General features: G+C 39.9%; 1 protein-coding gene across 1 annotated transcript in view; it reads right to left on the bottom strand.

Annotated features, from left to right (window-relative positions):
* Nucleotides 1–22420, bottom strand: part of tmem145.S (transmembrane protein 145 S homeolog) — a 61108-nt gene extending 38688 nt beyond the window's left edge. Inside the window, exon 1 of the mRNA XM_018228129.2 lies at nucleotides 22031–22420. Within this exon, the coding sequence (XP_018083618.1) occupies nucleotides 22031–22129 (99 nt within the window). The 5' untranslated portion in view covers nucleotides 22130–22420. The remainder of the gene's footprint in view (nucleotides 1–22030) is intronic.
* Between the last annotated feature and the right edge of the window lie 3110 nt (nucleotides 22421–25530).

Raw genomic sequence — 25530 nt, 5'->3', positions numbered from 1 at the left:
AATGTATCCTGAATTGGATGTCCCCCCAACCCCCAACATTTAAAGGGTGGCTGAAACTGTTGAAAGCAACACTCCCCCTGATACAATTTACCTATACCGCAAAAGGCTCTCCCCAGAAATATGACCTGGCGTGGCGGGAATGGTTGGATGCCACAGAGGAACCCTAACTTTATAGACGTCGAACTAGCAGGGACACAATCATATTTATCTATTGCTCTGACTTCTAGTGGGTAACAGACATAGTACCATAAATAAACACATCACATGAGGAGGAGGTAGCTAGAATTAAGGAAATAGCTGAGTAACTGAAGCGTAAACTAACATACGGGAATTCATAATGTAACGAACAGGCCTGTATACTAATTACGGAAGCATAAATGTTTTATTGTTTGTTTTAAAAATGCAAAATAAAAACCTTTAAAAAAAATTGCCTTTTGAATATGGTCAGATACTGGCCTGAAGTGGGTTATTTAAAAAAAAAAAGGAGCCAGGCTGGTAACTCTGCATGGCCGTCATAAACATTACCCCTGTAATGAAGCAAAGTAAAGAAGCAGCCGTGCGATCTGCTGCAATTCTAAGATGATTTTAACTACTTTATATGGGGAGTGATATAGGGATACCCTTCATTTATGATTGTAAACTCGCGTTTAGCAAGCAGCTGCCATGGCTTATTTTTACACCTAAACTGACATACATGGGATTAAGGTCTTACATTAAATTGCTGCTATTTAATTTATTTAATCAGAAGATTCTGTTTTTCCCTTCTTTGCTTTTAAGGGATCAAAATCACCTTATTAAAATTTCATGCAGTTCATAAAGTTAATTTGCTGCTGCAAGGTCTCCCTAGCAACTGGGTTTTTACTTGTCTGCTCAGCAGTGAAGGGGTAAAACCCCTTGATTCTCGTACTTGTCTACCCAGTGACCCATATATACTGCTTTTGCAGTCCTGCCAAAGCCCATTATTGGTTCTCTTAACAACAGCATTTTTTCCCTAGAAAAAAGAACAGCTGCCAGTTGTACTATGGGGTAGGAAACAATGCTACAGAAAGATTTATGTGGGTATCTAAGCAAAATATAAAATTTTAAAATTAAGCCCATTAGAAAAATATATGAAATAACCGGGGATGTACTTAATTCATAATTTTTTGGAATACCAAATCCTGCACAAAAGATCTGCATAAATATTGGACCAAAGCCTTGCACTAATTTTCATACTTACATTTTTTTTGAAGTGCAGTAATCACTGAACAAATTCAGAGTTTTCATGTGCTTTTAAGGTGGTTATTTATCAAAATTCAAAATTTTCTCACTATTTTCTGAAAACCACTCTGACCAAATCCACAATATTTTTTTTTTCCCCCTTATTTATCAATAAATTTTCATGGAAATTTCTTGTATGGGAAAAGACTCGATGAAAGCATGAAAAAATCGTAATCTTACGATTTTTACGGATTTGTTGCCGAAAACTGACTTTTCCGTATTTAACGGGGAAAAACTGACTTTTTCGGATTTTCGCTGAAAACCACAAAATCTTCAGATTACTGAACCAAACCCAGCACAGATCAGGATATCTTCAAAATGTCAACAGGACATCTGCCAATAACTTCTACATGATCTCGGCTGGTCTGAGTCGGAGTACTTTTTTATACAGACTTTTAACACCATCGGAGTTTAATAAATCACACAAAAATCTAGGTTTTTTTCTCCAAAAGATATATATTTTCCCATTTAAAAGTCCAACCAGAAAAAAATCAGACTTTAAAAACTATAAACAACTTAATGTTCAGTCAAACCATGGGAGTGATTCAATTCAGAGTGAAAAAGGTTTATCACATCAATCCAAAATGCAATTCAATTTAGAAAAAAACTTATCTCGCAGTTTATCACTTATAAACTCTATTGAAGTCTATGGGGAAAAAATTGAATTTGGAGAAACGTTTTTCTCCTCGAATTGAAACTCGTCCATGACATTTCACCTGATAAACTGTGAGATAACTTTTTCTCACTAAAAAGAATCTGGCCCCTAATCTGAAACTCAAAGATTTGTCTGAATCTAAATCCTGTGCCGAGATTTGCTCCCCCAGAAGCGAATCTTGGATCCAGTACAAAACAACATTCTTATTTAATGTACTTCAACCCTACCATGTAAAATCCTCCTGTGAATGCACTTGATGGTAATGCCCCAAACGAATACAGAGATTAATCTGTTTTGCCATTTACAGTCAGTTGCCACTATTTACAGCATGTCGGGCACTGTATTAAATTAAAGGTGCCTGATGACTTTCAATGGCAGAATGACTTTGGTCACTGTTTTTTTATGAAACTTTTAAGAAATAGAGCAATCTTCTATACTCTAGCTTTTGACAAAAAAAATGCACCATTGCTGTAGATTACCTGCAACTGGCCAGGTGTAAAGTTTAGGGCATCCTTTGCACCCTAAACACACACTGGAGGGCATTTAGGAGAAGCTCACTGAGCCCATTGACGTCCATAATGGGTATGATGCAATTTTTGCGGCGACAAGTGCAACATGTGTTATCTGTACTACTTCAAATTGCACAGATTTCGTTATTCACCTGATTTCTAGAAGTGCCTTTTAGAAGGTGACAAGTTGGGACAGAAATCTTCTCTATCTGCATAGTATAAAGGTGGCCATACACAGGGACATCGCCAGGGACATCGCCAAACAATCGTATCTCTCTCCAATATGCCCACATTGACGTGGGCAATATCGGGCTGATCCGATCGTTGGCCCTATGGCCCAACTATCGGATCAGAATGGAGGTATCGCAGGACTGCATAAAGGAACAGATGTGGTCGTGATCTGATGGGATTTTTTACCCTGACCTATCGACATCTGGCTGACTTATGACCAGATATTGAGCAGGGACGCCCGTCAGATGGCCTCACACATGGGCCAATAAGCTGTTGACTGGGTCTGTTGGCAGCCTTAACTGCTGAGTATGAAAGAATGGGCACCCATTGAAGGTACTACATCACCAGACCTTAACATTGGCAGGTTCTCGAAAATCAGTTTATACGATACCCCCATGGCCCATCAGCAGCTCACTTGACCCACAGAGGCTGTAAAAGTGTAGACTTAACTGGCCCCCTTAATCTTTACCTATCAGTACTAATACAACTTTTCGGTACTAATTATAGATTTCAGAAAACAGTTGAGGGAACAGAAGTGCTGTACTGCCTGAGCCCCCTCAATGGTTACACATATTATTCTGTTTGCAGCAATAAAATCCAAATCAGTTCCTGATAGCATCCCTGAGCTTAGCATTGTGGCTAGATTCCAATGCAGCAAGCTCCCAGTTTCATTAAGAAAAATGTATTACCGTTACCGATATCATTTCTATTTATACTGGATGTTCCCAAAAGGCCTCGGAATTTGGAACGCTTTGTCAATTTGAGAAGGATGAACGCAAGCACTTTCTCTCACTAGAGACTTCTACCCGCTTGAGTGCCAATTGTAAAATGGGCTCTATTTCATCAAATGCACAAATGATTTAAATTTCACACCTTCTCTACAAATCGTTAGAGGGTACTCTCATGCTATTTTATCATCAAAACAATTTATACTTGTACAATAAGGACATATAATTCTCCTGGCAAGCAGCAAACTCCGCCGAAATGCTCTGATGCTTATAATACATAAATAAAGAACATATATATTAGTTTCCATAATCACTATGTTGCCCTTCACAGTGCAGGAGCCTAGTTAGAGATATGTTTGGCTCCAAGCACTGCTGTAAGAGGGGGAGTTATTACATGAATAGTGGATATACAACCCGTGGATTACCATCTTTTGTTGAAACACCCAAAGCTCAGTGGGGCACCATATGATGCCATGAGACAGGAGCCATCGTTTCCAAAACAATAATGTCCTCCATCTGATCATGTGCTGCCCACACTCGCGGTGCAGATGAAAAACCTAGACATGAGAATTTTAGGCCCAGAAGGCCAAGAGAGTGACATTATTTCTTTTTAATGCAGCAATATCTGAGTCTGGATAAGGTTCCTACTAGAGACTCTCAGCCACCTTTTGAGACAACAACGTGTGTGTGGCTTCTGTCCCGTGCAATTTTAATGCACTGCAGCTAAAAAGATTTTTAACCAGCAATCACCTTCCCTTTAAATTTCTGAGCAAATTTTTCCTTTCATCTATGTCAGCTTTAATTCAAGCAATCCTGAACAAAGGAACTGCTGACGATTTACTACTGACAGCGAGATGCATCTGTTGTGTCAGGTATGAAACGCGTTTGCTCTCTGTCTGCTCTGCAGGTGAGTGAGAGCACAGACGAATGTTTTGTTTCTTGATACAAATGTACAATTTGCTCAGGTTTGAAGAGAAAATTGGTTAATGTCTAGAATCCGTAGCATTTTCTCACAGAGCAGAAAGACATGCAGCAGAGATTCTAGATTCCAGACAGCTGTATTATAAGGCAGCTGCCTCTAAATAAAATGCATTCTGTAGCACATAGCAGATAAATACAGAGACCTATATTCTGGACAAGAAGCAGATGCAAAATGTAAAAAAAAGGCAAAGCAGTATTTCCTTGCACTAGAGAGAGCTGTATTTACAGGGGCGTAACTACAGAGGAGGCAGACCCTGCGGCTGCAGGAGGGCCAGGAGGTATAGGGGGTCTCAATATATACTGGAAAAACAGGACAACCTCAGGATATGTTGGGGGCACTAAAATATATTTGCTGTGGGGCCCAGTAACATCTAGTTATGCAACTGTGTATTTGTATGGCATATTTACCAACAAAGGCACAAACAAAGCCACGGTGCAAAGTGTAAATGGATCAAGTTTTTGGTTCTAGGTTTGATTTTACCAGAGAGCTTTCAGACCCCTGACTCTTTGATCAAAATACACTCTTACTCTTAGGGGCAGATTTATCAAGGGTCGAATTTCGAAGTAAAAAATACTTTGAAATTCAACCATCTAATTAAAAAAAAAAAGATTTTTCACAGAATTAAGCCATCGAACGGTCGAAGTAAAATCGTTCGATCGCAAGATTAAATCGTTTGAATCGAAGATTTTACTTCGATGTGTAAAGACTTAGAAAAATGGTCTAGAAGGTCCCCATAGGCTAACATAGCACTTCGGCAGGTTTAATTTGGCGAAGTATTGAAGTCGAAGTTTTTTTTAAAGAGACAGTACTTCGATTATCGAATGGTTGAATAGTTGAACTATTTTTACCTTGAATCGAATTCGAAGTAAATTCAAAGTCGTAGTATCCTATTCGATGGTCGAAGTATCCAAATAAATTACTTTGAATTTCAAATTTTTTTAAATCTGCCCCTTAGTAAAGTTTATCAAATGTTTGCTATAATTGTTCTACCTGCAGCTGTAAAAAAGAATAACTGATTGGTTGCCATGGGTTACTGCCCAGGTGCAAATCTACCCAGTGTTGGTAAACCATAAAAATACATAGGTATGAGCTACAGTCTGGCCTCAACAGTGGACAGCACGCAAGGTAGTAGGCCAATCATGCCAGAACTACACATGCTGTCACCAGTCATTATCTAAAGCTTCACAAAGTAGTCTATTGGCATGAGGCTTAAGGGCTTAAGGGTGGTGGCTACTCGGGGAGATTAGTCGCACAGCAACAAATCTCCTCTTCTTTGGGTGACTAACCTCCCTAAAATGCCTTCCCGCTGCCTAGAATGTAAATCACCGGCGGGATGGCATTCGGATCGCTTTGTTTTTCCAAAGTCGTCCGAAGTTGCCTCATGAGAAAACATCGGGTGGCTTCGGAAAACCAAAACAATCGGGGGTTTGGCCGAATCCAAAATGGTGGATTTGGTGCATCCCTAATATTGGGACGTTGTTTAGAATTATTGAATAAGAATTTCCATCTTTCAGTTTGCATCTTAACAATTTGGATGGTTGTAAGAGTCTTCCTTATCTTACTTGTTTCCAAAAAGCAGAGTAGAGCAGAAGGTTTGGCCACCTTGCTTTGCCTTAATCCTCTCTTGGAAGCTATGGCCCACACTGGACCTGGCTTCTACAGCACATTCTCAGCTTTGACTATGCTTACAAAACAATAGTCATTACTAGAACAGGGAACCCACCAACTTCCATGGCTTCTCTGCTTTTTGGGAACACGTATGGCAAACTGGTGTGTATTGATTAAGCACTGTAGTGCAGTTTGGAGGATTGGCCACTCAAAAGGTCTTAATAAAAGTAAGGGTATAGGATCCATTATCCAAAAACCCATTATCCAGAAAGCTCCGAATTACAGAATGGCCATCATCCATAGACTCCATTTTATCCAAATAATACAAATTATTTTAAAATTTTTGTAAACATGTAATAATAAAACAGTAGCTTGTACTTGATCCAAACTAATATATAATTAATCCTTATTGGAAGCAAAACCAGCCTATTGGGTTTGTTATCTGGACTGAGAATCAAAATAGGCCCTGGCATTTCAGGTATACCGGGACCCAAACAGCCCTCACAGAGGCCCAAACAGCCCGTTACAAGCCAAATTAATAGTGAATGTCTATGGCAACATACAGCAGCCCCTCTAGCATTTGCCAAAACCCACAGATTTCCAGTCTGGGCCTGAATGTTTACATGATTTTCTAATAGACTTAGGCCATGAAAATCCAAATTACAGAAAGATGTTATCCAGAAATCCCAGGTCCCGATCATTCTGGATAACAGGTCCCATAACTGTATATAATATTTCATATTTTTAAATATTATATAACATTTTATCTACAGGACCTTCTTTCCATACCTTGATACTTTCTATTATTTCATCCAGTGACTCCTGGGTCCTGGAGAAATAAGTTTCTTGTATCTGCAGTCTAGACTCTGCTGCACACCACCCAATCCTATCTTTACCAAATTCTACCCTAAATCTATTCATTCGACCTCCTCCCCATATTTGCTGATCCTAAGCCCCACCTCCTGACTTCACCCTAAAAATACTGAAAAACCAGTGTTTCCAGATATAGTTGCATCTCAGTATATCTTCATTGACCTATGCATGATGGCTGCCATATTTCTTGCCTCACTTGGGATCCATACCATGATGTACCATGATGTAAATATGCAGAGATTGAATTTACCGTGCACAAAAAGCTATGTGCTCATATTTTAATGTCTATTAATAAAATTACAAATGACAGACAATGACAGTCGAAAATCGGATGCATTTTACATTTAATAGAATATAATAAAATAAAGATAAATATATTCTCCTAGAGAATATTAAAAATAAACAAATGTGTCCCATGAAGCCAATTTCAATATGCAAAATTGTTTTGATGAATCAACGACAAGCATCGGCATAATGGCTCTGGAACAACAAAGGAAAAAAAAGGAAAACCCCCATTATGTTCTACGAGGAAATAAAGAATGTTTAATATGCAAAAGAATGGCTGAAAATAAAAAACGCTCAGCACTTACCGAAAACGCATTTTGTAGAGAGTTATCTGTCACATTTAACTTCTCTACAGGCAGTCAGCATCCCGCCTTTGGGGATAGTAAATATCTGCTGGTACATTAGCTTGTTTGTTAACCCTAGTGGCTTCATCATGGATATAAAGCTTGCTGCAATACTCACCAGTCTCAGGGTTACTGGAGGGTGCCACAGAACTTTCTCCTTATACTGCCACATTCCAAATATATTATATTATTATATGTAATTATTGCTATTCCATTATAGTATATTCTATACACTTTAAGCTATATAAATGATACATCACACTGAAATGTCTTTACAAGTAGGTCTGGTGGTTATGCTATGGCTGTAGCCACATGAGCAAGTGTCAGCTGAGGCTTCTGCTCATTTACCCTACAAGCCCATATCCCCAGTAACACTGGACTGTCTTTGGGGTTTATGCTGCTGCTGCAGAAAGAGTAAGAGAGGCATTAGGACTTGCAGGCACCTTCCAAAAAATTTCCAAGCAGGCACTAGGTGCAGTCAGATCCATACCTTCCAACATTTTGGAAACAGAAATAGGGATAAAAAAAATTAGCCAAGCTGAGTGTGGCGGAAAAAAAAATTCCGCACACATTTTAGTGACCACACCCCCTAATTACTGTGTTGATTTTACAACATTTGGCAGGTTATGACAGTTTGAACACATTTCTGTGTTATTTTTTCAGTTATTACAGCTTTGCTAATAATGATGAATTGCCCTTTAATCTGCAATCACAGTTTCCCCAAGAGACCTGCTTATCTTAAATAGTTTCAATAGTTTCTTTGCTTATCTTAAATTTTTACAAAAGTACCTAAGTCCAACTGCCACGTATTCTGGGCTCTCTGCCAAAAGCCAATTGAGTTTTAGAAACTTTGTATCTTTTTCTGGCTGTTCAGTGCAGGAGATCAAAGAGAAAGTCGGAAGATTTCAGTAACAATCGGGGACTGCGGGCTGAGCTGTCAAAATCATGACTGTCCTGCGAAAAAGAGGACAGTTGGAAGGGAATGCAGATCACGGACAGAAGTGCTGTATAAATGAGTACAAGGGCAACATGTTTGTGCCCTTTAGGGAAAGGCCACACTGGGCGTTTTGGGGAGATTCGGTCGCCTGCCGACTAATCGCCTCGTCCTTGCGGCGACCAATCTCCCCAAACGCCTTCGAGCGACATTGGAAAACGAATCACCGCGTGTGATTAGCGCCAGCGATTTTTCATTTTAGCCGGCACAGAGTGAGGGAAGGCGTTTGGGGAGATTGGTCGCCGCAAAGACGAGGCGATTAGTCGCCAGGTCACCAAATCTCCCCAAAACGCCCAGTGTGGCCTTACCCTAAACAAGTTATCACTTGCATATTAGGGCCATAGTACATGAGCCTTTAGGGATGGGAATGGAAGGGATAAACTAACACAATTTCTAGTGGTAAGCCAGTATGAAAAGGATTTTGCATCTCTGTAAATAGGAACTGTTTTTAATCCGTTCTGCATTCATGGAACACCACCTTATGCAGATTCTGTCCATTTAATATCCAGTCTGCAGCTTCCTTCAGTAACTTAGAGACTGCCCTTTATGCAGGGGAGATCAAGTTACTCCTACCAATTCTGTATAACAATAAAAGCACTTTGGCATGACAGTCACAGTACAAGGCATCACTAGGAAACCAGTGCACAGGCCTGGAGATAACTTGGCAGCAGTCAGTTGCTTTTCACTAGAGAAAAAACACATTTACCAGTTCAGGTCTTAACCTGTAGTATTTGCCTATGGAGCACAGATACCCTATTCAAGTAACATTTTTTTTGTAAGAAAATAATGATGAGAAAAATGTAGTTGCCCATAGACTGCAATGCCTTTCGGTGAATTTTCACTGTTTTTGCGAATTTACAGGCAAAGAAATGAGTCAGAATCACTATAAGAGAATTCACCAAAGCCTCGCAGAAAGCCTGAAGGTATGAAATGAAGAATGGTGGATTTATATTCCCTAGGTCTTATAGCTTTTTAGGTTTGGAAACTCCATGGGGCCAATATGATAAAGCTCGTATTTTTTCTTGTTTCCCTGAATCAAACATTTTTAGCGCTAGAATTTTTTTTGATAATTATTTAAAGTGTAAACAGCACAAAAAACTTTAATGCAACACTTCATCTAAAAGCTGGCAAAGTAATGCAGAAGGCAATGGGAGCTGTTCTTATCAAATACCCTGGATCAACTGATCAACTTGGTACTATAAGGAATTTTCAGTAACCCTGTATTTTCACACTTACTAAAAAGCCATCCAACCCCTTTCTTAAAGGAACAGTAAAAACAAAAAATGAAAGTGTTTTAAAGTAATGACAATATAATGCAGTGTTGCCCTGCACTGGTAAAACGGGTGTGTTTGCTATAGAAACTCTACTATAGTTTATATAAAGAAGCTGCTGCGTAGCCATGGGGGCAGCCAAATTGGAATTTCAGCTGCTACCTGGGCTGAATTTTGGAAGTCAGAATGTAAAAGGGCCTGAAAAGAAACATAATCAATTAAAAAAAAAATTGAAAAAATAAATAAATAAACCAGGACAACCAGACAGATTTTCAATTGCTTGCTGGAGTTTAGCTGGCCATAGATGTTGAGATTTTCAAAAGATGCGATCCTCATCGTGAGACCACAATTTCTCGGGAACGATCGTAGGATCGTACGAATTGACCATCAACTAAAAAGACCAATTTGCCACGAAAACAAAGGGGAGCTGCCTGCTTGTCCCTGCAAACATAAATAGATTGCACTGGGACCGACAAAGATTTTTTGACCTGGCCGATCAATTTCCTGACAGATGTCGGCCGAAAAATCGTAAGATGTACGATCGTTCGAATCCCACTAACCGCACGATAATTTCTAAGGATTGGTCGAACTTCCCTAAAATCAGTCGTTCGGCAAGAAGGTTCGTCGCGTCTATGGGGAGCTTTAGGCAGACTAGGAATTCAAAACCGTATACAATAAATAATGAAGATCAACACAAAAAAAAGTTGTTTCAACTTGGTCCATCTATAACAAACAATATTTAGAGGGCTGTTCACCTTTAAGTATGATGTAAAGATATTCTGAGACAATTTGCAATTGGTTTTCATTTTTTTTTATTATTTGTGTTTTTTTTTAGTTATTTAGCTTTTTAATCAGCAGCTCTCCAGTTTTTCAATTTCAGCCTTCTGGTTGCTAGGGTCCAAATTACCCTAGCATCCATGCATTGATTTTAAATAACAGACTGTAATATAAATAGGAGAGGGCCCCTATACAAATATGAGTAATAAACTGTAGAAATAACAATAAATCTGTATCCTTACAAAGCATTTGTTTTTTTTAGATGGAGCCAGTGACCCCCATTTGAAAGCTGGAAAGAGTCAGAGGTAGACGGCAAATTCAAAAATTATAAATAAATAACGAAGACCAATTTAAAAGTTGCTTAGAATTGGCCATTCTGTAACATACCCAAAGTTAACATAAAGATAAACCAGTCCTTTAAAAGTGAAACTCCCCTACAAGATTTTTCTTTTTTATTTCGATCCTGCAGCAAAGAATGTCTACATATTCTGTAATGCCAGCAATTATGCCAATGCAGACATCCTTGAAAGCCGCTTTCTCAATGAAGAATGCAGTTTAGAAGTTGGGGAATAAATGTTAGCACTGGTGACCTATATATACGTACTGTACCCATACATGTCTGAGCACATGTATAAATGAGCAGCTCCTCGGATTCCACTCTTCCCTTCTCCGATTGCACAACACATGCCAAGCAGATGGCAGGGACCAACTTTGAGCCTTCCACCTAATAAATAAATGAGTGACCTCGGCACAGGCTCTGGGATCTAACGAGCCCGGTTCTGCCGGTGTGGAGGGCTTATTGTTTAAGAGCAGATAAATGACTGAAGGAAAACAGGTATGGAAGGCAGTTTCTCCTCAGGACCTAATCTCTTCTGTCAAACATGGTTCATGCACGGCTCAGAATACTGCAGAAGATTTTTAATCATTGTCGCTCAGGGGGATTTGATGAAGATAGTGATGGACAGGGAAAAATAGCTCACACATTCTATGTATGCCTCTGGCTGGGAGCAAGCTTCAATCAAAGGATCACAACTGCCGGGGTGCTGGTTATAAATTAAAGGGGAACTCCAAAAAAAACATAACTTAAGCTTTTTGAAAATTAAACATAATTTCAAGCAACTTTGCAATATACATCATTTAAAAAATATGAAAACTTTTCATGATTTTTAATGGTTTCTGACAGTTTCCTAACTGGAACTAGCCCCTACTAATCTGTCTGACTACTTTGCTGAGATGGCTGACTACTGTTACTTTGTATCAACAGTCAATTGTCCTTAGATCCTCCAATCCCCACAATTCCCTGCACACGTGATTTCAATAAGGAACAGAACATCACAGTGCAATGCATTGTGGGTTATGTAGTTCCTGCATGCTGTCTGTAAGCTGTGGAGTAGTTGTTACAATTTGTAACATCAGTGTTTAGACCCTCCTTCCCTGCCAGGATTTCAAATGATGCAGAAAGAGAAGAACTACCAGTATTAAACAGCTGGATTTCAGCATAGAAAATTGCATTTATTCATACTTTTTGAACAAACAGTTAAATGAGATGGGTATATTAGGGGTGTCTGTGTTATGTGGGCCTCTTAATCAAATTTTGGTGTGGAAGCCAGAGTACCCCTTTGATGTAAAGGTACAAAAAAGGAAAGAACAGCACTCACAGGTCTTTTATGAAAAATTCTGTGGTTTATTTTAACATTTCGGCTCCTAAACTCGAGCCGTCTTCAGGAAGTGAATGCCACACACAATCGGCCCTTTTAAACCCAAAAATGGTGCCAAAGTAAGATGTGATCATACGGTGTAAACACTGTGTATACACATAGTGCAAGTTTAACTGTGATCATCTGACTTAAAGGGGTGGTTCACCCTTAAGGTAGCTTTTATTATGTTATAGAACGACCAATTCTAAGCAACTTTTCAATTGGTTTTCATTATTTATTTATTTTTAGTTTTATAGTTATTTTCCTTTTTCTTCTGACCCTTTGCCGCTTTCAAATGGGCGTCACTCATTCCCTTCTAAAAAAACAAATGCTCTGTTAGGCTGCAAATGTATTGTTATTTTTTTATTACAGATACTTCTATTCAGGCCTCTCCTATCCAAATTCCAGTCGCTTATTCAAATCAAAGGGTAATTTGGGCCCTAGTTACTAGACTGCTTAAGATGCAAATTAAAGAGCTGCTGAATAAAAAGCTAAATAACTCAAAAACCTTAAATAATAAAAAATGCAAACCAATTGCAAATTGTCTCAGAATATCACTTTCTGCATCATACTAAAAGTTATCTCAAAGGTGAACAACCCCTATAACTAGGGTTGACACGTTTTCTGGAAAAAAATACCGGTCTTCCCATATTCTTGCTATTTTTTCCTATTAATAACATTGGCATCAAGCTTCATTTTTACCGGCCAGGCCGGTAAAATACTGGCCAGTTGGCAACCCTACCTATAACCCACAATGCTAGGTGATATAAGCGATTATAAGACACATATGGGGGAATGTAATAAAAGTCGGTAACAGAAAATCATTCACAATGCGAAAAGTTATGCCTCTCTGTGAACAAATTTGCCTTTGTGCGAATTTAATACAGCTTTTGCGAACCCGGAAACTGTTTAAGGACCACTTTCAACAGTGGAAAAAGGTATGCGAATTTTATAGTTAGCGCCAGTGCGCAGTGAATGTAATAAAACTTCTTAAAAAAAGCTGCTTAGGATTAAGCATTCTATAACATAGTAAAAATTAACTTAAAGGCGAACCACCCCTTTAAGCAAAATATATAGCTAGTGGAAGATACTGACAGCCTATAGCAGATAAATTAAAGGAGAACTAACCCTCCCCCAACCTCTGTTTGTCATAGAAAGTACACATGCCCAGAGACCCCTCCCCAAGCACATCTCTGGAAGTGTGTAAAAAGTCCAGTCCTGACTGATAACAGCACAACCGTACACTGGAGTTGGTGGCCTCCATCTTTGGCCTCCTCATATGCACGTCTCTCTGGAGGCAGATGGCCTCTGCTGTTATCCACTCAACCCCACCCTGATCCATGCAACCCAATGACGACTCACTGGAAACCATCCCTTTTGCAGGAAGCCTCTATCACAACATTCTGGACATCATTATTTGGACTGGCCCCCTGACAAGATTTGTGCCTGTCCCATCTTAGGGGCAAATTCACTAAGATGCGAAGTTGCGCCAGGCGCAACTTCGCCGCACTTCGCCAGGCGTAGTTTCGCCAGGGCTCCGCAAATTCACTAAAATCCGAAGTTGCGCACAGGGGTAGCGTAAGGTTGCGAAGTTGCGCTAGCGTTGATTCGCTATATAAAGCGAAGTTACGCTAGCGAAGGCTAATTTGCATACGGCGTGAAATTCAAATTTCAATGGAGAAACACGTATCTGCACTACAAATGCCTAGAAAACCTTCAAATCAGCAAATAAAAATTTTATTTTGCCCTACACATGTGCCCACTGTCTAGGTAAGTTGCCATGAGTCAGGAAATGTAGGGGGGAGGAAGGGGAGTCCCAAAAAATTTTCAATCTTTTTCAGCCTATCAGCCATCATGTAGAAAACACGCCAGCGTTTTTTTGTGACTTAGAAAAAAAATTGACTTTTTTTTAAACAATCCCTATCTACTCTATTGCGCTTCGCCAGGTCTGAGGTGACGAAGGAAGTCTAGCGTAAAAGGTAGCGTTCAGTACACTGCGCAAGTTAGTGAATTTGCGTAGTTTCGTCGCTAGCTACACTTCGCCTGGCGTAAGGTTGCGAAGTAACACTAGCGAAACTACGCCAGCGTTCGTTAGTGAATTTGCGCAGTAGCGAAAATGCCAAACGCTAGCGAATTAACGCTAGCGTTCGGCGCTTCGCGGCTTAGTGAATTTGCCCCTTAATGGTGACTCAACTTTTAACAGACTTTCATTGTAGTTCTAACTTCATAGATCCTCACTATAACACTATAGCACTCTTGTGCTTATCAGTACCCTTACCACAGGAGAGGATATGGTCTTTCAGGAAGGGAAGAGCACATAGAAAATCTTCTTTAAGCACATTAGTTTCCTTGTATAGTTTACCCTGAAATTGCAATGAATACAGTCTGCGCAACCTTGCAGTTGGCACTTTAATCATTTTGCCTCTTTTTAAAGGTGCCAGAGTCCATTACCCTAACATTCATTAAGCATATATTATTGGAAAGACAGATTTTTAATAGAAATAATTACATTTGTATTATTATTGACTGCTAATGTTTTCTTTTCAGTCAACTCAACTAAACTACTGCAAAGTTGTTTATAGTATTTGACTTTAGCAACTAGACAGCAGATTTGCCCTGTAGCATCAATTATTATGACAGAGTTAACATTTCTGCTTTCATCATTTCCAACAACCCCTAAGCTTAGCTTCTCAGTAGCAGCCCAGAGCACACTGAGCATGTGCAGTGCCGCTGACACACAAAAGATGGCATAACAAGATCCCAGAAGGGGAGCTCATTTGGACAATTTTGACAGACTGGATCATTACAACTATAGGGCTGCTGGACCTCTAGCCTTGTGCAATAACTTTGAATATAAAATACTGCAATTTTAGCCATACTCCTTTTTTAGGCTTTTGTTCTCCTTTAAATTCCAAATGATTAACTCAAACAATAATGTCTTATGTCGGTACCTATGCCACAGGAAAAGTTTTATCACAGATTTATATATTAGAGACCTTTATATTTGTATTAAAGGGCATGTAAATTCTAAAATAGAATAAGGCTAGAAATTCTGTAATTTGTATATTAAATAGAAACACGAACTTACTGCACCACAAGCCTAATCAAACAAATTATTTATGCTTTTAAAGTTGGCCACAGGGGGTCACCATCTTGTAACTCTATTAAACATCTTTGCAAGACTAAGACTGTGCACATGCTCAGTGTGGTCTGGGCTGCTTAGGGATCGTCATAAACAAAGCTGCTTGAGTTCTGCATGGCTGGGAAGTAAGGCGGGGGCTCCCCCTGCTGTTCATAAGTATGACTGTTTCCCTGCTCAGCAGTTAGGGACTGTCTGACAATTCCTATCCACAGCAGTAAATGAAGGGAGAATTTCACTGCATACAGTCATGTTTCTTATAAAAACTGTACACATTTTTTAATTAAAGTATATTGGAGATAGGTTTCTTTTTTATTAAAGAAAGTGAAATGGGATTTTATTTTTTTGCCTTTACATGCCCTTTAAAAGGAAGAGGGCAATACAATAAAATTCTGGATTCTTGGTGTAGAATAACATTCCATATATTCCATCTAACTTCCACTTTAGACAGACATCTGCGAGAAATCTTTGCTTTGTTTTGACAACTCTGATGAATAGATCCAGTGGCCCATTTATTAGGCCTGTGTTTTATGATTCTATAGAATGCCTTTGTACTTTGCTTCTGAATATTCATCTTAGATTTATCTTGAAGACAAATGCGCATAATTATGCAGTTTGATTAAACCCCCCCACATTCCACAGAAACGTCACCAGTGACCCACAAAAACAGATACATGTCAGCACAATACCTACGGCAATGACAGATTTGTAAGGGAGAACTATGGGACAGTTTACACCCATCTCTAATATGAGCTTGTAGGAAACATACTTTTTTGGCTACTGTTTAAATTAAGAAATATTTATGGTTTATGTTATGTCTTTGGCATATAATGTCAATGGCCATAAATAATAGCAATCTGCATAGATAATAGTTAAGTGGACAGCACAAGGAATATCCATGCCATTCAATTCAAAGGTAGACAAGTGCCAATAAGTTTGCAAAGCCTAATAAAGGCTACATCTTAGTATGTTTTTACAAAACTCATTATTTCTCTTTCAATAAATAACAATAGCAATTGTATTTTGGCTGCTAGGGTCATCTTGGCAAATAATTATAAGGGGTGCCAGGCACGGAAATCCAGACCTGAGTATATACAAGTTTATTTTGCCCCACAGTGACACAATCTGATCTCCTTAATATGTCATTATGCTTTACTATCAACACTTGGGTCATGCAAACTCCTTTGACTAACAGTTTTTCTGGCATACATACGGTCACCCAGACTAGGGTCATGTCCAATCTGTGATGTTCATAAATTTACCTGTGCACTTCAAAATGTAAAAATAACACCCATGCCAAGCTTATGAAGGTGATCAAAGATGGGGCATTAATGCAGGTAATTTAAAGTATGGAGGCCCACATTTGTACCTGGAGTTTCCATAAGAATAGGGGGTCACCTCCATCTCTCCTCCCTGCTAAGGACTTTCCTCCCTTTCATAAGATTCTCTCCATCCCTCCCACTCTTGCTACTCAGTGTCTCTCCCCAAAGCCCCATGGTACCGTGCCCAACATCGCCACAATATGACTTTGCCTCAGGCCCTGTTTACACAAGCTACAAATTCAATGTGATTACTGGGAATGTATTACATGTATTTGTTCCCAAGTGGTGAGAATGTCTGTACTGCAGAAATATAGTGGCTATACAAATTTTATCATCGACTGCCGATTCTTTAATGTGTCTGCACTGCTGCAAAACCAACAAGGTCTGATATTTAAACAGTTCCAAAAGGGGACCTCAAGGTTTTGGTCCTCACTCCCACACTCCCTCCGTCAATTGCTGCCGTTCGCTCACCACAGCACCTTCTGCTTGCAAACCCAAGACCCCACCACCTACATCCTTCCATTTGCTCACCCATTGCTCGCCCTTTTAGATATACTTGGATATATCCAGGCCCCTCTTAAGTGGAGCATGCCATGTGGGGGAAAGTAATATCAGTCGATAAAGCAATGAGAATAAATGTTCACAAAGTAAATAAATGTTCGCAAAGTGAACCTTTTTCTTAACCTTTGCGAACACTTTGCCCCTCACACGAGTCGACAGTAGGATAGCAATTGCGAATGTTGTAATAAAACTTCTTAATTGAAAAATTGTTATGCTTGCTCCAAAAGTTTCTGCCACCTTCAAGCAGGAGTTAAAGGTTCTCAATGTTTAATTAAAGAGATACTGACACCAGAAATTAAACCATTTTTACATCCATCATAATATTGGCTTTGCATGCTACTTATAATTTTGCCATAAAGTATTTGCTCAAAGCTTTTACATTACCCATGTGACTCCCCATGCTCCTGTATGAGGGAGCTGCCATATTTGTGCAGCAGGAGTCCTTTAGCATTAGAATCTCTAACTCACAGGCTGAGATGGGACAGTCAGGTTGGAAAACAGTCAGGTTTAGAAACTTCAACTAACAATTACTTACAAAAGTAAACCTATCAGCACAAAACGATCAACATGACCTATAGGTAACTTTTAATATACATTCATATAATTGTGCGTGGGGTCAAAACACAATGTGTGTGACCTCTGCTTCTTCTACCGACTGACTAAATAAATTGCAACATCATGCACTGTCATCTGTGTGTTACTAAGCATGAAAAAGTCATGTGAAAATGGAAAACTACAAACCACCCCATACCCGAAAATCGGAGTCTTCACCTCAAGGGTCGGCTTCCTTTTTACCCTAAAAATGGCAGCAATCAAAATTGAACAGAAGGTAACCAACTGCAACAAGCTCTATCTATACCTGCACTGGGACGAATGTTGGTAAATAACCTAAAATGTATGCACTTCACATTGTTATTGTTTTGCCCACTTCCCAAAACACCCCCAGACTTCCATGCATGGCCCTCCTCCCTTAAAAACACTTCCAAAATCACTTCCATACCTACGGAATGTGCTATCAAGCTTCCCACATGAAGGCCTGTGTAGCAGTGACATATACCTTCCCATATTCTGACTCTGTAGATCCTATTCCTTTATTGTTTCTCTTTCCCATTATTAAGCGACTCTTTCTCTGGAATGTGAAACTTTATCTCTCCCAGTAACCCTCTCCTGGTTTGTCCCTTTTAGCCAGGTATTCCTCAGCCAAGCTTGGGTTACACCACTAATGCTTGCCCTCGCCAGCCCCGAGAGATTTGACCCAAATCTGGCCTAGTCTGCATGGTGTCTGTGTCTTACAAAAAACTGCCCTCAGTCTCCCTCTGACTTGAGTCCTAAACTGGCCCTGTTATAGGGAACAGTCACCCAAGCAGAGTTTCACAATATTATATGCATCACTGGAACATCCGCAACAGAAATAATTCTGTTACAATGAAAGTAATACATACAAATTTCCCTTTATTTAGAAAAGAAATGTTAATACAGGCATGGGATCCGTTATCCAGAAACCCACTATTCAGAAAGCTCTGAATTACAGAAAGACCGTCTCCCATAGACTCCATTATAATCAAATAATTAAAATTTTTAAAAATGATTTCCTTTTTCTCTGTAGTAATGAAATGGTACCGTGTACTTGATCCCAACTTAGATATAATTAATCCATTTAATATTTAATGTTTATATGATTCTCTATTAGACTTAAGGTATGTAGATCTGGAAAGATCCCTTATCTGAAAAACCCCAGGTCCCGATCATTCTGGATAACAGGTCCCATACCTGTATCAGTAAAGATACTTTAAGGTCTTATACTCCAAATTAACCTCTTCGTTGAGATATGTATATAAGCATTTGTTTTATTATTGGGTAAGTGCAGACAAGGCAGCAATATTACACATACAGGTATGGGATCCATTATCTAGACACCCGTTATGCAGAAAGCGCTGCATTCCTGGATGGTCATCCCCCATCGACTCAGGAAGTGCTGTCATTGTAAACCAGAAGTGACATCATCGGAAGTAGGCTTCATGAGAAAAAAAGGAGTAAAACAGGAAGTGCTGTCATTGTAAACCGGAAGTGACATCATCAGAAGTAGGCGTGATCAGAAAATCACTATTGAGAAAGGTCCCAAGCATTCTGGATAACAGGTCCCATGCCTGTACACATAAGCCCATATTATTATTATCATTATTATTATTAAAGGGGTTGTTCACTTTTGAGTTAACTATTAAGTTTGATGTAGAGAATGATATTATGAGACAATTTGCAATTGTTTTTTATTTTTCATTATTGGCGGTTGTTGGATTATTTCGCTTTTTATTCAACAGCTCTCCAGTTTGCAATCAGGTTGCTATGTTCCAAATTACCCTAGCAACCATGCATTGATTTGAATAAGAGACTGGAATATGAATAGTAGAGGGCTGGTTAGAAATATGAGAAATAAAAGTAGCAGCAACACTACATTTATAGGCTTATGGAGCATTTTAAATGGGGTCAGTGACCCCCTCCCATTTGAAAGCATAAAAGCGTCAAAAGCAGAAGGCAAATAATTAAAAACTACAAATAATTGAGAACAAATGGAAAGCTGCTTAGTATTGGCCATTCTATAACATACTAAAAGTTAACTTAAAGGTGAACCACCCCTTTAAAAAGAGCACCATGCAAGGGTGCCAGTATAACGTAATACAATTATCTGTAATGCCTATAAATATTAAATAACTCTGGGAGCTGGTGGGGAGCACAGAAGATATGGCAGCACTGTGCGCTGGATATCAAACTATCTAGAAAGGCTAAAGGAAAATCAATATTAAAATACCTTGGGGAGTGTTTCAGGGATATCTAATAAAAAGTGAGAGGCAGAAGTAGATGATAAAGGCAGAGCCCTAATGCTATAGTATCAGAGCCCAAGAGATGAGGCACCGGGGCAATAAATGTATGTCTTTTACCAATTAAATGCCCATTTTCCTTCACTCCCCAATCATCTAAATATCATTAAGACAGCTTCAATGAAATGGTATGAGCTTCTGCACCTCTATACACTAAATCAATATTTAGTATATTTCTGCAATATGTGCATATTGGTACACCCCTATAAATTCAGATAGATGGTAAGAGGCAATGGCACATGGTACTGTTATGGGGTGCAGTCTTTTTAAGGGATTTTTATGTCATCACCCCATTATCCTGCATGGTTAATAAATAATTCATGCATGCAAAAGCATGCTGTGGACTGTGCTGGTTTCTGTGCAGTCTTGCAGCTAGTTTGATAGTTGGCCCACCGAAATGCGGATTTCATAGGTGACCCCAGTTGTAAAGGTGCATCTTTGATGGATTAATAATCACAAGCACCCCAAATCTAGCACCTTACAAGGTCATCTAGGTAGGCATGTGCACAGTCAGATCTTAAACATGACATTGTTTGGTTTGCCAATTTATTTCCCTTTAGGGATGAGGACTATCTTGTATGTAACACACAGAAAGAACTGGAGAGCAGCAAAATTGGCATCCCCCCACCATTTACATGGGAAGTGCTGCCAAGGAACGGAGCTGCTTCAGTACAGTTCTATCAGTGTTCCCGAAGCTCAGACATTACATAATGTTCTTCCATTCTGTAGCAACTTGTAGCTGCACACGGAGCACCTTCAGCTGAAATGAGCCAAAGAAAGAGCAGCTCATGGGGGGATAATGCCCACTGTTTTAAAGTCACATAACAAAGAGTTTGGATTGGGTTTATACATAACCCAACGTAGGTATAGGAACTGTTACGAAAACTTATCCAGAAAGCTCCGAATAGCGGTAAGGCCGTCTCCCACAGTCCTTAATATAATCAAATAATTAAAGGGATGATTTCCTTTTACTCTCTGATAATACAGCAGTGCCTCGTACTTGACCCAAACTAAGATACAATTATTCCTTATTGGTGTCAATACAAGCCCACTGCATTGATGTCAAGTTATGGAAACATCCCTTATCCGGAAAAACTTCTGGATAACAGGTCCCATGCCTGTGCTCAGAACATTTCCCACTTCTCATTATACTTACATTATATATTATATGATACTTATATATTACTTATATAAGTATTAATCTATTATATTTATATTACAGCTTATATGTGCTCCTCACTCTGTACATGGCACCCTCTGCTCAGTAATAGCCCACACATAAATATATAGTGAATAAAGTACCCCCTCTTGTAAAATATATGGATATTATAAGTTACCGAGGAGTTTCATGACCATATAAAAACACGAGGCCGAAGGCCGAGTGTTTTTATACAGGTCATGGAACTCTGAGGTAACTTCTAATATCCTCATATTTTGCAACTGGGGATACTTTATTTATTATAATACACACATTTCAGCAAGTCATGTGACAGAAATGACATCAGAACTCACCGTTAATAAGGATATAATTTACAAGATATTCATGGCTTTTGTGTATTATACATGAATATACACCAGCCAGTAATATATCCCCTCTTATTCAGTAACTGTCCACAGTACATTATATATATATATATATATATTCAGTTAGTATAAATAAAAGTGCAGCTGCTCAGTAATAATAGCCCATAGAGGATGGAGTATATGCCAGTAGAAGCCCTGCACTTTCTCTATAGTCTCTCTTCCAATATAAATTGCTGCAGCCATAGATACACACACATAGTTATACACATATAGATATATACATATAGTTATACAGATAGTTATACTCATATAGATATACAGTACATACAGTAGATACATATATATCTGGGGATTGTATGAGCCTCACTGTACATTACACGTGCCCTTCTCTTACCTCCTTGGTGCTGAGGTTTCCCCGCACATATTTGGCCGCACTGATCCGCAGGAAGCCGAGGAGAAGCAGTAACATCCCGGGGCCCGCGTGGGGCCCCATCACCGAGTGGGAGGCTGACAAGTGTGGCTCTAGGGAAGTCCGGAGGGCGGTGGTGGATTCCAGCAGTTGTTCAGATCAGGGAAGGAGCCGGCGGCCGGGGAAGGGACACAGTGGTGCACAGGCTCAGCAGCTGATGGATTGTACCACGGCGTGTAGGGGGGGGACAGGAGGCGGCACCACCGGGGGAACGGAGCACAGCGCGGGCACAGGAGGACACGGGGGCGAGCACTGCAGAGACACGGGATATGGGGAGAGGGGACTGGGAGCTGCACTTGTGCACGGGCTGAACCAGAAGGAGTGTGTGTGTGGGGGGCTCAGTTACTATGGGGTGCGTAGATGTGGGGGGTTCTTTATTGAGCCCCAAAACTGGTGGGAGGGAAACTAAACATTGGAATGGGGGACAGTCCACTAGAAACCTGGACGGGGGGTGTCTCTGTATTGGAAAGAGTGGAACCTGCTGCTGTGAGACTGGGCTGTCTGGTCTGGAACAAAAGGAATGTAAATATTGTAATAAAAGTGGGGATGTGGTGCAGGAATTGTGGGGTGTCTCGTCTCTGAGAGGAATGTTGTGTAGATTCTGGGACACAGGGGTATCTGTACTGAGCCAAATACTTATACCTGGGGATGGGCTGTATGTACTGGAATAAGAGCAACTGGGAAATTGTGATCTGCAGTGGCGCCTGTGCTGGATGCAGTGGATCTGGATATTGGGGTGTCTGCACTTAAAGATGGGAAATCTGGGTACTACGAGACGGGGTGTCAGGACAACCACCAAGGAAAGGGAAATCTGGATATTGGGATATGGGAGTGTATCAGGTCTGGACTGAGATTCAAAATAGGCCCCGGCATTTCAGCTACACAGAGGCCCAAACAGCCCCCACCAGCCCACTAAATAGTGCCTGTCTATGGCAACTTGCAGCAGACCCTCTGGCATTTGCCAGAACCCACAGATTGCCAGTCTGGGCCTGGAGTGTATGTAGTAGAATAAGAGGGATCTAGATATTGGGATACGGGAGTGTATGTAGTAGAAGAAGGGGATCTGAAGTAGGGAGTAGAAGGAAAAACTTTGGATGATGGCTCCTGATACTGGGAGATGTGGGTGTTTGTACTGGAGAATCAGTCTAGTGAGACACAGAGGTTTGTGAACAGTAGGAAGGGAAATCTGGGAGATATTTTTTTTTTTATTTAGCATTTTTAGAACATTTACATAGTAAAACAGGTTAGAAAAGAAGAAGGAAGGGAAAAACAAGAAGAAGAGAGCCCAGTTAATCATATTGAGCCCTATCATTCAGGGTCTAATCGGGTATGATGGGCCACTCCGGCCCTGGAGTGTTATGTTCAAGGCAAGTGCCCCGTATCCCTTCAAATTTTCCAGGGCAGCCCGTGCTATATATATATATATATATATATATATATATATATATATATATAATATATATATATAAAAGTTCAGAAAGTACCTGCACTCAATCCCTTGTGGTTTGTGGTGGGTGCTGGGTCAAGTTTATGACATACAATCTTCAAAATGAATCCGTACTCCAAATGGTTCAATCAAAGTAAATTTTATTAAATCATCACTCACGTGTCCAACGTTTCGGAAATTGGGGGTATATGTAGCAGGGTATGGGGCTTAGTGTATTTGGGAGAGGTGAGTTGTATTCCTAAAGAGGAGGTCTGTATTGTAGTCAATTTGGCAGTGGGTAAGAGGTTGGATGGCTAGTGGGGGATATACAGGGGATGTTAATATAATAGAATTTAAAACAATTGAACCTATTTAATGTATCACCAATATACAGTAATAAAGGGGATAAACACTGTGTGTGTGTTCACCTGGGTCAGAACATAGCTATTATGAATAACAGAGCCTCCTCAATTGCAGTCGACTCATTGGCTGTTTCATTCGAGTGATTCACTGCCCTGCTCTTAATTGTGAGAAAACCACTGCTCCCTGACAAAGGGGTTGTTCACCTAACAACTATTTTTTTTTTCAGATAGATCACCAGAAATAACGACTTTTTCCAATGACGTTGTATTTTCTATGTGTCACAGTTTTTCTAATATTGAATTGTAAAGTGTAATTTTTCACCTTCTAAAGCAGCTCCGGGAGGGTCACAACCCTGTAAACTGTTCTAAATTAATAAATTTATTTGATACCATCCAGTTACACTGCACTAACCATCACTGCACCAGCTCCCGTACAAATGGGCGGCATGCCTGCGCTACAGTGCATCAGAGACTTACACTGAATGGAGTTCGGTGCAGAGGAATTGATATTAACAATGAAATTTATGTCAGTGCTGTGCAAGATGATTTATATGTCAATTGTAGTGAGTGGAAGTGAGTGTAATGCGATTTGTGCCCTAATGCAGCGTGCCCTGGGTCTGGCTAAAAGGATTTAGAGCCCCATGCCGGCTCTCAGTGCAGAGGAAAGTAACTGAAATACAGAAATTTATATTGAGGGAAATAAAAGAAGTAAAAGTACATAATGTATTTGTGGTGCGGTGTTTAACCATCCACATTATTTTATTGAACACCAGCTACTGCCAGAGATATCTTTAGAAAAGGGGAACGCTTCACTGGGGATCATTCATCTTGAGGAGAAACTCAGTGGGGTATCACACATTTTCCTTGTGGCAGCAGTTGAGATAAGGACCAATGTATTTCATCCCAAATTTCTTCATGTGTCTTACCCCCCCCCATTAGGGTACAGAGCAGGGGCGTAACAATAAAGGAAGCAGACAGAGGATACACCTGAACTGGGGTTCATCATTTTCAAGCAAAATGAGGTACTTATCAGCCTATGACTAAGTGTTAGCAACACAAAATGCGTAAGGCTGAATTTATGGCTGTATTTATGACATAATAAACATCTGCTGCCTGGTGGAAGATTGCCTTTACTCGAATGCCTGCTCTACAATTTTCTGGTCTTAATATAACATACAGTAAGGACCCAAAATCATTGCACTGATACCAGTGGATCATAATAATAATAAATAAGAAGCACTGCAGAAGCTGCTTTTTTTTCGGTCCCAGGGAAAATGTGGTGTGGTGCATTTTGTCGAGCAGAGAGTGTTCCTGCTAATATTCCCCTGAGTAGTAATGTGTATACGTATAATCTGTGCTGCTCAGTTCTCCCTGTTCCTCTCAATATGTAACAAGATGGCAGGAAAGTTGGATTTCACCTGAGCAGTGCAGTGTATTATCAGCCCCGAGCTCTTCCTTTATTTTGTGCGGACTTGTCCCTACAGCAGCTCCGTGTGGAGAGATGACAGAATGCATTGGCAAGCCCTACTTAATCTCCGTACTGCAGATGGTGCATCATATCAACTGCTGAAAGGACACTGATCTGCCCATACATAGAGGCTGCCCAGCAGCCGCTCCAGACCTAGTTGGCAGAGAAT

This window comes from Xenopus laevis, chromosome 7S (assembly GCF_017654675.1).
Source record: "Xenopus laevis strain J_2021 chromosome 7S, Xenopus_laevis_v10.1, whole genome shotgun sequence".
In the NCBI taxonomy this organism is placed as follows: domain Eukaryota; kingdom Metazoa; phylum Chordata; class Amphibia; order Anura; family Pipidae; genus Xenopus; species Xenopus laevis.
This window is presented reverse-complemented; position numbering and strand designations above follow the sequence as displayed.